This window comes from Phocoena phocoena, chromosome 1, assembly GCF_963924675.1.
Source record: "Phocoena phocoena chromosome 1, mPhoPho1.1, whole genome shotgun sequence".
Classification (NCBI taxonomy): domain Eukaryota; kingdom Metazoa; phylum Chordata; class Mammalia; order Artiodactyla; family Phocoenidae; genus Phocoena; species Phocoena phocoena.
The window spans coordinates 114,643,598-114,658,402 of record NC_089219.1 but is presented as its reverse complement, the minus strand read 5'-3'; the positions used below and the strand labels follow the sequence as shown (position 1 = coordinate 114,658,402).

Below are 14,805 nucleotides of genomic sequence, written 5' to 3'. Positions count from 1 at the left end.
TTCCCTTCTCTTCAGTATTTTTGAATATTTTGAGAAAGATAGGATTTACAGCACCTTTGAATGTTTGGTAGAATTCACCTGTGAAGTCATCTGGTCCTGTACTTTTATTCTTGGGAGGTTTTTGATTTCTATTTCAGTCTCTTTCCTAGTGATTGGTCATTCAGATTTTATTTTTTTATGATTCAGTCTCAGAAGGTTCTGTGATTCTAAGAATTTGTCCATTTATTCTAGGTTGCTCAATTTGTTGGCATATAACTGTCCACAATATTCTTGTATAATCCTTTGTATTTCTGGGCATTCATTGTTATAGCTCCTCTTTCTGATTTTATTTATCAGAGCCTTCTCTCATTTTTCTTAGTGAGTCTAGCTAAAGGTTTGGCAATTTTGTCCATCTTTTAAAAGATGGTCTTAGTTTTTATCAATATTTATCAATATTTTCTATTTTCTTTTTAGTGTATATTTCATTTCTCTTTGAATCTTTATCATTTCCTTCCTCCTACTGACTTCTGGCTTCATTTGTTCTTCTTTTTCTAGTTCCTTTATGTGCAAAGTTAAATTTTGGTATGTCATATTTTCATTTTCATTTGTCGTCAGGTATTTTTTCAATTCACCTTTGATTTCTTGTTTGACCCAATAGTTGTTTAGCAGCTTGTTGTTTAGTCTCTACATATTTGTGATTTTCCAGCTTTCTTCTTGTGGTTGATCTCTAGTTTCATACCATTGTGATCAGGCAAGATGGTTGATATGATTTCAATCTTCTTAAATTCATTGAGACTTGTTTTGTATTCCAACATATGGTCTATTCTTGAGAAAGTTTCATGAGCCCTTAAGAAGTATGTGTATTTTACTGCATTTGGATGGAATGTTCTGTATAAATTTATCAAGTCCATCTGGTCTAATGTATCTTTTAAGGCTGCTGTTTCCTTGTTGACTTTCTTTCTGTACGATCTATCCATTAATAGTGGGGTGTTACAGTTCTGTTGCTGTCAATTTCTCCCTTTAGGTCTGTTAATAATTGCTTTGTATATTTTGGTGCTCCTATGTTACATGCATATATATTTATCACTATTACATCTTCTTGATGAATTGTCCCCTTTATCACAATTAATGTCCATTTTTGTCCTTTGTTATCTTTTTTGGCTTGAGGTCTATTTCTTCTGATATGAGCATGGCTATACCCAATTTTTTTTTTTTTTTTGGCTGCCATATGCATGGAGTATCATCTTCCATCCTTTCACTCTGAGCCTATGTTTGTCTTTAAAGGTAATGTGAGTTTCTTGGAGGCAGCATAGAATTGGGTCTTATTTTTTACTCCATCGAGCCACTCTATGTCTTTTGATTGGTGAATTCAACCCATTTACATTTAAGGTTATTATTGATAAAGGAGAATTTAGTATTGCCATTTTACCTTTCATTTTCAGGTTGCTCTATATCTCCATTGTTTTCTTCCCCTTAAGTTTCTGCCTGCCATTTTGGTTTTGTGGTTTTTTATGATATTTTTCTCAGTTTCCGTTTTTTCATGTTTTGTGTCTCTGTTCTAGACTTTTATTTTGTGGTTACACTGAGGTTTGCATAAGACCTCTCCTAGATAAAATAGTCTGTTTTCTGCTGATAGAATCTTATCTTCATTTACCTATATGGGTTCCATCCTTTTCCTCTTCCCCTTTTATGTTTTTATTGTCTCAAATTATCTCTTTTTGTATTGTGAGTTTTTTACCAAATTGAAGTAGCTATGGTTATTTTTCTGGCTTCCCCCTTTTTACCTTTATGCTATAATAAAGTGTTTAAAACCTATTCTGATAAAGAGCTGCAATTTTCTGATTCTGTCTATTTCAGTTTCCTCAAAGTTTTGTATACTTTTGCCTTTTTGTTTTTTGTAGAAGAGCTTCTTTCAACATTTCTTGCAAGCAGAACCAGTGTTGATGTATTCCCTCAGCTTTCATTCATATGGGAAGGTCTTTGTTTCTCCTTCATATCTGAATAATAACTTTGCTGGAAAAAATATTCTTGGGTGACACTTTTTATGTCTCAGTATTTTGAGAATGTCATTCCATACCCTCTTGTCCTGTAGAGTTTCTGTTGAGAAACCTGATGATAGGCTCATGGAGATTCTTTTGTAGGTTACCATCCTTTTTTCCCCCAGGCTGCCTTAAAATTCTTTCTTTGTGATTGACTTTTGACAATTTTAATATAACATGTCTTATAACAGGTATTTTTGCATTGAAGTAATTAAGTGTTCTCTTAGCTTCATGGATTTGTATATCCAGTTTCTTTCCTAGATTTGGGAAGTTCTCAGCTATTATTTATTTAAATATACTCTCTGTTTCCCTCTCCCTGTTTTCTCCTGGGACACCCCTTATACTAATGTTGCCTTTCCTAAAAGAGTCAGATAGCTCTTGGAGAATTCCCTCATTTTTAAATTATCTTATTTATCTCTCCTCTTATACTTGTATCATGTCTAGATTTCTATCTTGAGATTGCTAATTCTCTCTTTCATATAGTCTGATCTATTTCTAGTGCTTTCCAAGGCATTCTTCTCAACATTTATTCAGTTCTTCAATTCCAGAATTCCTGTTTGGCTCTTTTTTAGAGTTTTAATATCTCTGGTAAAGTATTTCTTTTGTTCATTAATTTTATTTCTGAGCTCATTAATCTGACTTTCTGAGTTTTCTTGTAGCTTGTTGAGTTTCTGAATGACAACTATTTTGACTTTCTTTGAATTCTTTCTCAGTTAGATCACAATATTTCATGACTGTAAGTTTGATTTCTGGAGAATTGCCAGTTTCTTTTTGTGGTACAGTGTTACTGTGATTCTTCATGGTACTTGATGGGTGGTTTCTCTGCTGGTGCACTTGATGTGGTGACAGTTAGAAATCAGAGGCCTTTCTTTTGTTTTCCAGTAGGTGGTCGTATGGCATAAGTTTTTGGTTTCTCTTACCTAAGCTGTCTCTGGCTATGTTTGAGAGTAGTCACTTTCCATCCTCCCCTTTCTCTATAAGAAGTGTGGCTCTATTATCACTTCCTGTGCCTCCGGAGTTACTGCTGCTTTGCTCCTGAAGTGTTGCTGTTATCATCACCTGGTGCCCCAGGATGGTGGGCTGTTCTCTCGTGTCTGGGATCCCTTGAGTCATAGGCTCCACTAATGCAGGCAAAGCAAGGGGGTAGGGTGGGAGCTAGGGTCAGGCTGGCACCTATACCCTTTCTGATGTCATAAGATTTGTGGACTCTGCCGCTGTGGGTTGAGGGGCAGGGGCTGGCGTCATGGGGCACTCATTAAAAAAATGAGTAAAGGACTTGAATAGACATTTCTCCGAAGAAGACATATAAATGGCTATTAGATACATGAAAAAAATGCTCAACATCACTCATTATTAGGGAAATGCAAACCAAAACTACAATGAAATACCACCTCATACTCATTAGGATGGGTACTATAAAAATAATAGAAAATAACAAGTGTTGGCTAGGATGTGGAGAAATTGGAATCCTTGTGTAATGTTGGTAGGAATGTAAAATGATGAAATCATTATTGAGAACACTATGGAGGCTCCTCGGAAAATTAAAAATAGAGCTACCATATGATACAGAAATTCCACTTCTGGGTATACATCCCCCAACGCTGAAAATATATTCTCAAAAAGATATTTGTACACGTGTGTACAGAGCAACATTATTCATAATAGCTAAAACATGGAAACAACCCAGTCCGTTTATCTGTTGATAATCCAATATCCATTATCAGTAGATAAATGGATAAGCAAAGTGTGGTATGCACATAATATGAAATATTACTCAGACTTAAAAAGAAAGAAAATTCTGCTACATGCTACAACCTGGATGAATCTTGAGGTCATTATGCTAAGTGAAACAAACCAGTCAAAAAAAGACAAATACTGTATGATCCCACTTATATAAGATGTTTAGGTTAGTCAAAATCATAGAAACAGAAAGTAGCCTGGTGCTTGTCAGGGGGTGGGGAAATGGAGTATAGGGAGTTATTGTTTAACGGGTATAGAATTTCACTTTTACAAGGTAAAAAGTTATGGAGATGGATGGTGGTATTGGTTTCACAATGTCATGAAATTATTTAATACCACTTAACTGTACACTTAAAAAGTTTATGATGGAAAATGTTATGAGCATTTTACAGCAATAAAAATTGGATAAAAATATATGAGGTGGGGACATGGGTGGAAAGGCACACTGAGATGTGCAAAAAATGTATAAAGCCTTACCTCTGAGACCCTTCGCATTTGGCCCAGGTCACTATATATTGTAAAGGATGTACAGAAGGGTGAGTTATTCCCATTCAATGGATTGTCTCCATGCTCCCTCCCCTTTAGCCAATCTCAGATGCAAAGCAAAGCTTAAGATCCTTACCAAACTTCTCTTGCCAATGAAGCACACAGCTTATATCTAAAGCACTGCACACAGATTGGCTCATCCAGGTTCCCTCACAACTTAGCAGAATCAGCAATCTCACAGTTCACATTTCACATTAATTAATTATTGATTAATAGTTCCATATATTAATTAAAAACATAGTGATTTTCTGTTTTTCCTGGCTGTCCTATTTCTATAATCACAAAGTAAAATGGAAATCATGTTGTTATTGCTGTGTCTGGATATTTTGGGGCCAATCTGGATCAATTTTGTCATCCACTCATTCACGAATTGTTGATGAACTATCACATGCCAAGGCAAAGTTCCAGCAGCCGGAAATACAAAAATGAACAAACAGATAAGTCCTCATCCTTATGAAATGTACATTCTATTAGAGGAATCAGATATACAACAATGATAGATAGATAAATAAGAGAGAGATACATAGATACATAGATTGATAGATGTTAGTATTAATGCTATGCAGAAAAATAAAGCAAGGTAACTGGGTAAAAGGTAATGAGGTCTTACTTCAGATAGGTGTGGAAGTCTAGGTTTAAAGCTAAGTCTCAGGAGTCAATCAATGATATGGAGAAACAAACCTTGCTTTTAGTTATTATTTCTATCAGTAATAGTAGCTAACATTTATCGAGCATTTTACATACATGATTCTTATTACCATAGCTTGTGATATAATTATTATTAGCTCCATTTTACGAAGGAATAAACTGAGACTTGGAGCTAGTAAAAAGTTTTTAAAACATCAAGATCACAGGGCTAATAAAGAGCAGAGATGGGATTTAAACTCAGGTTTTCCTGAATCCCAGGTCTCTGTTCCTACTACTAAACTAAACTAAATATTTCCTTTATTAACTTATCTTGTACACATACTTAATTAAAGCTGCTCATGAATTATGTTGCTTCCGTCAGTTCCAGTGTCTCATCCTGTCTTCACCTTCCACCCTACTGGGGCCCAGGCTATAGTGGGAGATGTGTTAGAGCTTCGCTGTGAGGCCCAAAGAGGCTCTCCCCCAATCTTGTACTGGTTTTATCACAAGAATGTCACCCTGGGGAGCATCTTGGACCCCTTTGGAGGAGGAGCATCCTTCAACCTCACTCTGATGGCAGAGCATTCTGGGAACTTCTCTTGTGGGGCTGACAATGGCCTGGGGGTCCAGCGCAGTGAGATGGTGACACTCAGCGTCACAGGTGAGTTGGTGGTACCTGGGCTACAGGTTACATTTATAAGCAATAAAATATTTCTCCAATAGACTGTAGAAATTCTCCCAGTGTCAGAGTTATTAACATGAAAACAAGGCTTGAAGCTTCTGGAGACTGGTACTGATTTCATGGGGATGGGGGAGGGAAAAGGAATACATTTTGATGTTAGATTCTGGCAATCACTCTCATGTGCTATTATTTTGAAAATTACGAATTATACTGTAAATGATTCAAATTGAGAAATCAGAACCTGGCAAAAACCTGTCCTAATATATCGCTAGCCCCCACCTACATGTTTTTTGTCTAGATAAAAAAATATTTGGCCCTGAACTCAAGTATAGGTCTCTTTACTTAGGGCCTTCCAGTAACAAAATAACGCTTATCACCGAGGGGGTCACTGCAGGGCTGCTAAGCATCCTTGGCCTTGCTGCTACTGCTGCTCTGGTGTGTTACTTCAGGACCCAAAGGAATTCAGGTGAGTGACTATATCTTACTCTTTGATGTTCTGACTTTTGCCATTGCTGTAATAACTTGGACTTGTGTAGTACATCCTATAAAGGTCAATTATTCCTTTCCAAGTACTAAGCCCTCAGTTCTAATCACTGCCACTCTGTGGCAGTGACAAAAATGTACAACAAATTTCTTAATGAAGTTACTACTCCATGTGTTTAATTTGAGACTTAAATCAGAGAACAGAGTTTATCTTCCATTTAAAAATTAGAAAGTTAAGTATTTACTGTTCCAACCCCAGTCCAAAGCTTACTGAAAACAAAAAGAAGGAAAAACAAAGTCCTCCACTTGTAACAACAGCAAAAATAGACAATAGCCATAAGTACAAACCATAAACTCTGAGATATATTTGAAAAGCATGTAAAGACAGTGATATTTATTAGTAGATAAAATTAATAGATATTCTGAGAATGAAATTAAAATTTTAATTTCTGATTGTTGCTAGTATATAGAAATTCAGTTGATTTTTGTACATTGATCTCATATCCTGCAACCTTGCTAAACACACTTATTAATTCTAGTATTAGTTTTGTAGATTCCATCAGATTTTTCTGTATAGATGATCAAGACATCTGGGAATAAAGATAATTTTACTCCTTGCTTTCCAATCTGGATTCCTTTTATTTCTTTTTCTTGTCTTAATGGACTGGCTAGAACCTCCTGTACAATGTTGAATAGAAGTGTTGAGAATAGACCTACTTGTCTTGTTCTTGAACTTAAAGGGGGGAAAGTATTTGGACTTTCACCACTGCATATGATAATATTAGCTGTGGATTTCTTGTAGCTGCTGTTTATTAGGCTGAAGAACTCCCTACTAATTGTAATTTGCTGACAGTTTTTACAGAAGAAATGACAAATGTTTTTTCTACATTGATTGAGATGATCATATGATTTTATTTTCTAGTCTAGTGATACAGATTTTGGATTTTGAAAGTTGAACTGGCTTTACATTTCTGGGGTCATCCTCACTTGCTTATAATTTTTGAATTTGATTTGCTAAAATCTTTAAGAACGTTTGCACCTATGTTCATAAGGGATATTGATTTGGTAGTTTTATTTTCTTGTCATTTCTTTTTCTGGCTTGATGTCTAGGTAATACCCACTTAGTTATCACTTCCAGAATTCTTCATTCCTTTTTGTATATACATACATCCATATGGTATCATTCTCTCTCAGTTTGAAGGACCTCTTTTTAACATTTCTTGTACTATGGGTTTGTTTGTGAACTTGATTGACAGTGTTACTGAAGTCTTCTATATCCTTTCTGATTTTCTTTTTACTTGATCTATCAGTTATTGAGAGCAGGGTATTGAAATCTTCAACAATATTTGTAAATGTTTTCATTTCTTCTTGCAATTCTATCACATGTGCTTCATGTATTTTGAAACTTTATTACTAGGTGCACAAATATTTATCATTGTTATGTGTTTTTGATGAAATGACCACATTATCCTTATGACCTTTTTATTGCTGTAGCATCATTTACTCTGAAATATTCTTTGATATTAATATATTAATATAAATAATGTTAGCATGATATTTCTTTTTTCTACCCTTTTAACTTATTTGTGCCTCTATTTTTTTTTTTTTTTTTTGCGGTACTCGGGCCTCTCACTGTTGTGGCCTCTCCCATTGTGGAGCACAGGCTCCGGATGTGCAGGCTCAGTGGCCATGGCTCATGGGCCCAGCCGTTCCGCAGCATGTGGGATCTTCCCAGACCAGAGCACGAACCCGTGTCTCCTGCATCGGCAGGTGGACTCTCAACCACTGCGCCACCAGGGAAGCCCTGTGCCTCTATATTTAAAGTGTATTTTTATAGATAGCATATAGTTAACTTGGATTTTTTTAATCTAATATGGCAGTCTCTACCCTTTAATTTTAAAAATTTAGACCATTTAGATTAATGTGATTATTGATAGGGCTAGGTCCCTAAATCTATTATTTTGCTATTTGTTTTCTATTTGTCTCATCTGTTCTTTGTTTTCCGTTTCCTTTTTTTTTCTACCCTCTTTTGGACCACTTGAGTATTTTTTATGATTCCATTTTATTTCCTTTTTGGCTTATTATCTATATAACTCATTGCTTTGTTATTTTAGTGGTTATTTTAGAGTGTATGGTATACATATCTAACTTATCACAGTCTACTTACAAGTGACATTATATCACTTCATGTATAGCATAAGAATCTTGCCATTGTGTACTCCATTTCTCCCCTGCCTGTTACATTGCTATTAATTTTGTAAACAATTATCTTTTAAAGAAGTTTACATATAATTTTAAAATATTATACATTTACTCATAAAATTACCACTTCCAATGTTCTTCATTCCTTTTTGTATATCCATATGTTCATCTGGTATCATTTTCTTTCCACCTAAAAGATTTCTTTTAACATTTCTTGTAGTATGGGTCTGCTGGTTGTGAATTATTTCAGCTTCTGTATGTCTGTAAAAGTCTCTGTTTTGCATTCATTTGTGAAATATATTTTTACTGGCATAGAATTCTGGGTTGAAAATTTTGTTTTCTTTCAATATTTTTAAGATGCTGTACTGTCTTCCTGTGTGCATGATTTCTAACAAGAAATCTGCCATAATCCTTGTCTCTTTCTTATGTGATTGCTTTTATTTTTCTCTCTGAATGTTTTTTCATGGATCAGAAATCTTTGAGTGCATAGACTGTTTTATTCAGTGCTTTGGGTGCTTATAAGGTTTCAAGACTTTATATCTGGAATTACTAATCCTTTACTTTCTGTCTTTCTCTGTGGTGTAACATGAACTCTGTGGTGTAACATGAACTCTCTTTTTCTGTCATACCAAATGGTTCTGTTTTCCTTTTTCAGGGCTCATATTGAAAATCAAGCAAATAAACAAATAATTGGGTCTCAATTTAATGAAGGCTTTACATACTTTCCTTAATGATAGTGGTTAAGCATTGTCTTCTGACTTCCACTTTCAGGTCAATCAATGAGCATCCATCCTTCCTCTTCTTTGTACAAAAAATGGCATCATCATTTTATGACTGATATTTAAAGCTATTTAATAGTTTCTTAAATAATATTACATATACAATTATGTGTGTAGCACTAACCCTGATAGTACTCATCATAAAATCTGTCACTCATGTAGAGTCTATTATATGCAATTTTATAGTGTCTAATTCTCTCAGTTTTTCAGTATGTACATTTCACTTCAATTCTACCAATATCATTATAACCATATTAAAGATGAAGAAATGAAGATTTGGAGAAGTTAGAAACCTTTCCAAATTCATGTGTATCTACTAAGAGTCAGAGTTAGGTCTTAACTGGGGTCTCCCTAGCCCTTGAGTCCATATACTCTCCATTAAATCTTGGGGACTTGTAAAAGGCTGGTTGTACCTCCTACTTTAAAAATTACTTTTCTATCTCATTACCTATCTGGATGTCATTTATTAATCAGTAACATACTAGAAGTGCAGACATTAGAACCTCAGTATCGCAGTTGATAATATTAAAAAAACAGGTTGCTCAGTCAGTACAACACCAAATAACACAAGGGAAGGAAAGATTACCAATCATTATTTAATGTGATCCATGAGGGCAGAAACTCAGGAGATTCTGTCCTCTATATCTAAGGGAAATGTTTTTTTAAATAGCAAACTCAACTAAGGAATTCTGACAGTGTCAATCAGAGGGTCTCTGCCTTTCACATCTCAAAATCTTGTCTACTGTACTTCCCTCATAGCAAAGTCTTCCTTCTCATTATTGACCAGTCTTCTCAGGGGAGAGCTCAGTCCATTCAAATTCATCTAAAAGTGAAGGACTCTGCTCCTTAAGCCTGAGTGTTTCCTCCAAGTTACCTAAGGGAGTGATATATTTATTGACTCTATAACTGCTTGGAATTAAATTCCAGTAATGTAACTCTCCAAACTCCAGTCTCCTTAGCTGTATAGTGGTCATAATAATAGTATACACCTTTTAGGTGCTATGAGACAATCTATGTAAACTACTTAGCACAGTGCCTGGCCCATATATCTTTAGTGAATACTAGCTTATATTATAAATAGCCACCTTCTGGGTCTGTTTTCCTTTATGCAGATGAAGAGATAATCTGACTCTCAGATGCATCCTGGGACTTAGTTAACCTGCTTACAAGTAAGGGTATTAGTTGTTGATTGATATTGTTACAATGGCCCTGAGGAGAGAGATACAGGCCAGGATCACACTTACACACCTCTAGTTTAACTCAGGACACCTGGTTCCCAAAGATGGGGTTTGTAGGCATTAATCAGTCATTTTCCATGAGAGGTAAGGCTGAATATGTTTACTTTGGGAAATAACTTGTGTCCTCTAAGACCAGTGAGACAGATATAGAGCCACAGATAAGTAGGCAAAGGGCAGAGATGGGAAACTGGGAGGAGGCTGTACTGGGCAGGCCAGAAAGATTTCAATATTTTTGTGTTGATGGAAAGCTGGCATATTTTCAAGGCTGATGGAGTAGGCTTCCAAATTAGGTTTACATGTAGTCACCTATTAAAAAATCGTCAACTTGTTTTTCTTTTAGTCCTCATAGTACACAGTTTAATTTGTTCAGTCATTTAACAAATCTTTACTAAATATTTTCAACCTTCTAGGCACTGGAAATAGAAAAATAATTAAGACAAGTTTTACACCCTCAAGTAACACACCTTTTCATGAAGGAGAGAGTTAGAGGCAAACACAGAAATAGATAATTAAAATACAATATAGTAATTTTAATATTGCAGGGTTCTATGTGCATGGATATAGGTCACTTAATCCAGCCTGTTGGCATCATGGAAAGCTCTGGAGGAGGAAAGATAAATTGGTATTAGCCAGGTGAAAGCGAAGGAAAGAAGGGGTATGGAGAAAACAATATGCACCCAATGTTGTTGAAATGGATTTGCAAGGTCAGAGATAAAGAAAGGTCTGGGCTTATTCTGGTAGTCCTATTGAGTCATACTTGTGTAACAAGTATTAATTTTAACCCCCCTCTAGGCCTCAGTCTCCTTGTCTCTACCTCATAGGGCTGCAGTGAGAATAGAGAAGTGGGAGTATGGGAAGCACTTGATCTAGAGTTAAATATTAAGTTGTCTCTCTTCTGCTACTTCGTCACAACCACTTAGAGTTCATGCTGCTATTACTGATTGAATGATTGAGAATAAGTGTGATTCTGTGCAAATGTCTCTCCAGACCCCACCTTCTTTATCTATAACATGACATAAGGGGTGGAGCCAGATGTTCTCAAAGATTTGCCATAGCTGAAATCTAGGCTGAATTTGATTTCTGGGAAAGGATATTCTAACATAGAGCACATTGTCCACAGAGATCACTTATCATCAATGTTCCTTTTTTTGTTTTTCAGGAGGACTTTCCACCACTGGAACACCTAGGTGAGGTCTCTTCTTCTTGTGCTGTCAGCATTTTCATTTTATTTATGCTCACAAGATAGAACATGGAATTATGTACATTAAAAATATTTTACTCATTTCCTATTAAAATTTCAAATTCTTATGAAATAAAAAATGTGATTAAGAAGGCCACTTTCGATCATAGTTGTGAATAATACTCACTTATACCTACTTATACTCAGAATTAATATTATTTACTATCCATGGTTAATTTATCTCCTTCCTTAAGTGTGCGCCAGTAGAGAATTGATCACTGATGTCTTAATGATATCATCTTTCATAAGGCTACATTTATTCACTCCCTTATCGCTCATTTCTCCACTCATACACTCATTCAGGAAACAATTATTGAATGCTGGCAATGTTCAACTCACAATATTAACTGCAGAAGGAAATGAAATTGGAAAAAAATACTTTTCCTGAAGAGCCTTCATAATATTTTACAGGAAAGGTAGATCATTGTAATATGAGGTAGAAAACTGAAAGGAACCTAAAAAATGACAAAGGTCAACTTCTGTGGAATGCAGAAGCCTTTGTGTACCAATGTTGAAACATTTTAACTTTTGAAAGCAATAAAAAATAGGCAAACACAAGTGTTTACTCTATCAAAGGGACCTTGAACTATGTAGCTTTTGTCCTCTGACCTTGCCTCAGCTGGCCTTCTCTGTAATGCTGCCCTGGCTCTGTCTTGTGCCATACTTCTGACGTTTTCTCAAAAGAAGCATGAAGACTCAGAGTAGCAGCCATGATATTTTCACATGAACCATGCTGAGCTCTTCCTGGATATTGATTTTCCTGAGATTCTGTGTAGTCCACAAATACTTTTCTCCTTTTTGTCTCTCTCCCCTTCTGTCACAGTTACAGTCCCAGGGAGTTTAAGGAACCTTCTAGAACCTCCAACACAGACCCCCAAGAACCCACTTACTCTGAACCACCAGACCCAATGGAACAGCAGCCAGTGTGCAGCAATGGTGAGAACTTCCTAAGGAACAGAAGGCTCCAGGGAGGAACCAGGGAGGGAAGAGAGATAGAGCAACAGTCCATGGTTCAGTCATATTCAATATAAAAATGTCATTTCTGGCACTATGTCAAGGTTAGAAGGTGGTTATAAACTTGGTGACTGGGAAGAAGAGTTTATAGTGTGAGCTCTTGACTGCAGCCAACTGTGATCTATTGTTTTGCAGTGGATCTTGGTGAGAGTAACCTGGTTTATTCCCAGATCTGCAGCATCCAAGATACAAAAGAAAATTCAGGTGAGACACAAGTAGAGGTAAGGTGGCAGTGTTTTATCAAATCCAGCAAGGGGTTTTTGATCAAAGAGTCATCTCAATATGAATCCAACATGAGAGGCATTAACTGCTCCTCTTATATTACCAATCCTATAATCATATCCATTCCCTCTTACCTGTCTACACTGCCACCATTACCTCATAAACTCTTTAAGGACAGACACCTTATTTCTTTGCTAATATATCAGTAGCATATAGTGTTATGCTTAGAAAATGTTAGGCCCCCTCAAATTTTTCTTTAATGAATGAATGAACATAGGCATAATAAATGAACAATAAATGAACATAATAAATGAACAAAGGCATAATAAATTAAGCCTTTAATTATCTGATGTGTAGACAATTGTAATTCTCTTAACTGGTCTCTTTATTTCTAATCTCATTCTCCTTCAAACCTTGTAACGACCTGTTTCCAGCGTGATCCCTCTTAGATGCACAATTGATCACATCATTGTCTAGGTTAACTGCCCTCAGTGATTCTCCATTTTAAAGCATGACCCTTGACTTCCCCTGTGATTTTGTCCCTCCTCTAAGCTCTGCCTTATGTCCTTACTTTAACCATATTGAACTCTTAACATTTCTTTCATCAAACTGGGTTGTTTTGTGCTTTGGTGCTCGTGCTTCTTATTTGTCTTGTAATCTTCTTGCCTCTAGTTTGTCTGTGACCCTTGCTCACATTTCAAGAAATAATTCAGTTACCATCGTAAAACTCAGTAATTCCCACCAGCCCTCCCTATCTCCTAACCTGGGAGGAACTGATTACCCTTTGTGGCAACAGCATAGTTTAATATGTATTTTTATCTTGGTGCTCATAATACTTCTTGCATTTGTTTCCATGTCTATTTCTCTATTTCTTTCCTTAAAAAGATAAGATTCTTAATTGTATGGACTGAGCTTATGTCATTTCCCCCACTTTATGGCTTACCAATGCTTAATAGAAGGTCATTGTTCACTGAATGCTTATTGGCTGAATAACTAAATGAAAGAGATCCAAAGACTCCCTTGGAAGGTTAGGAGAAATACACACACTGAATTTTCTCAATGTTAGCACTGCATATCTTTGGCTTACTGGGCATTTTCTGTTTGGCCTTAGAATGCCAAGTCCTTATTGGAGCTGCCTCCTCCAATTTCTCTGTGCAAAGTGAAGTGAATCATATTTACTTCCTTCTCCCAGATGATCAATGTAGCCATAGAGACCCTAAATAGTAGTAGGGAGGTGGGAATAACAGAGTTGCTCTACTGGGGTTGTGATGAGCTGTGGAAAAAGGAAGATATTTTCAAGAAAGTCATTCTGGGCATTTTATGGGCAGAGGAAAGGCTTTATTGTTTGTGTGAGGATGAGATTCTTGCTCTGTGAGGGCTTTGGAAGAATTCAGCAGAGGAGACAGGAAATGAGTCAGCAGAGGAAAGATTGGCTTGGAATGCACTGTGAGTAGGTTGTAAGTTACAATGTATTACCCACGGTTTAATACTTTTCTTTCCTCTTCCCATCCAATAGCAAATTCACCAAAGAAACACTGGGAGCATAAGGTGGGTCATATTTCCTGGCTTTCTTTCCCCTCTGCTCTTCCTCACCTACATTTAGGTACTATTTGTGTTTTGTTTTGTTTTGTTTTCCACTAGGAGCCTGAAGTCATCTATTCAGAGTTGAAGAAGGCACATCTAGATGATTCTGCAGGGCTGGCCATCAATCAAGACAGGGACCTTGAAGATGCTGCAGAAAACTATGAGAATGTCCCATGTGCATTGTCAGCCATAGACAACTAGCTCTGTACCCATAGTGGCTCACAGAGACCCTGAGAAGCAGCCTGTGTCATTATCTCTGTTATCTCCAGCCATGCTACCTCCTTCCCCCCAGGGCTCAGCATCCCAAGAGGCTGGGCTATAGGGGACATCAGGCTGGGTGAAAGTTCTGCCAACTTCCTCTGTGCCTGAGTCTGTGTATTATCTAGGAACACAGTGAGCAGCATTTGAGTAAATTCTGCATTCTTTTCAC

At 36.4% G+C, this 14,805-nt stretch overlaps 1 protein-coding gene across 1 annotated transcript in view; it reads left to right on the top strand.

The window, feature by feature from the left end:
• The window catches only part of LOC136121056 (Fc receptor-like protein 3), a gene marked incomplete at its 5' end in the record, with an annotated part of 28,400 nt that extends 13,824 nt beyond the window's left edge, over nt 1-14,576 (top strand). Inside the window, 7 exons of the mRNA XM_065874855.1 lie at nt 5,314-5,592; nt 5,960-6,079; nt 11,475-11,502; nt 12,379-12,491; nt 12,705-12,773; nt 14,308-14,339; nt 14,433-14,576. Coding sequence (XP_065730927.1) covers nt 5,314-5,592; nt 5,960-6,079; nt 11,475-11,502; nt 12,379-12,491; nt 12,705-12,773; nt 14,308-14,339; nt 14,433-14,576 — 785 coding nt within the window. The remainder of the gene's footprint in view (nt 1-5,313; nt 5,593-5,959; nt 6,080-11,474; nt 11,503-12,378; nt 12,492-12,704; nt 12,774-14,307; nt 14,340-14,432) is intronic.
• Nucleotides 14,577-14,805: the final 229 nt, after the last annotated feature.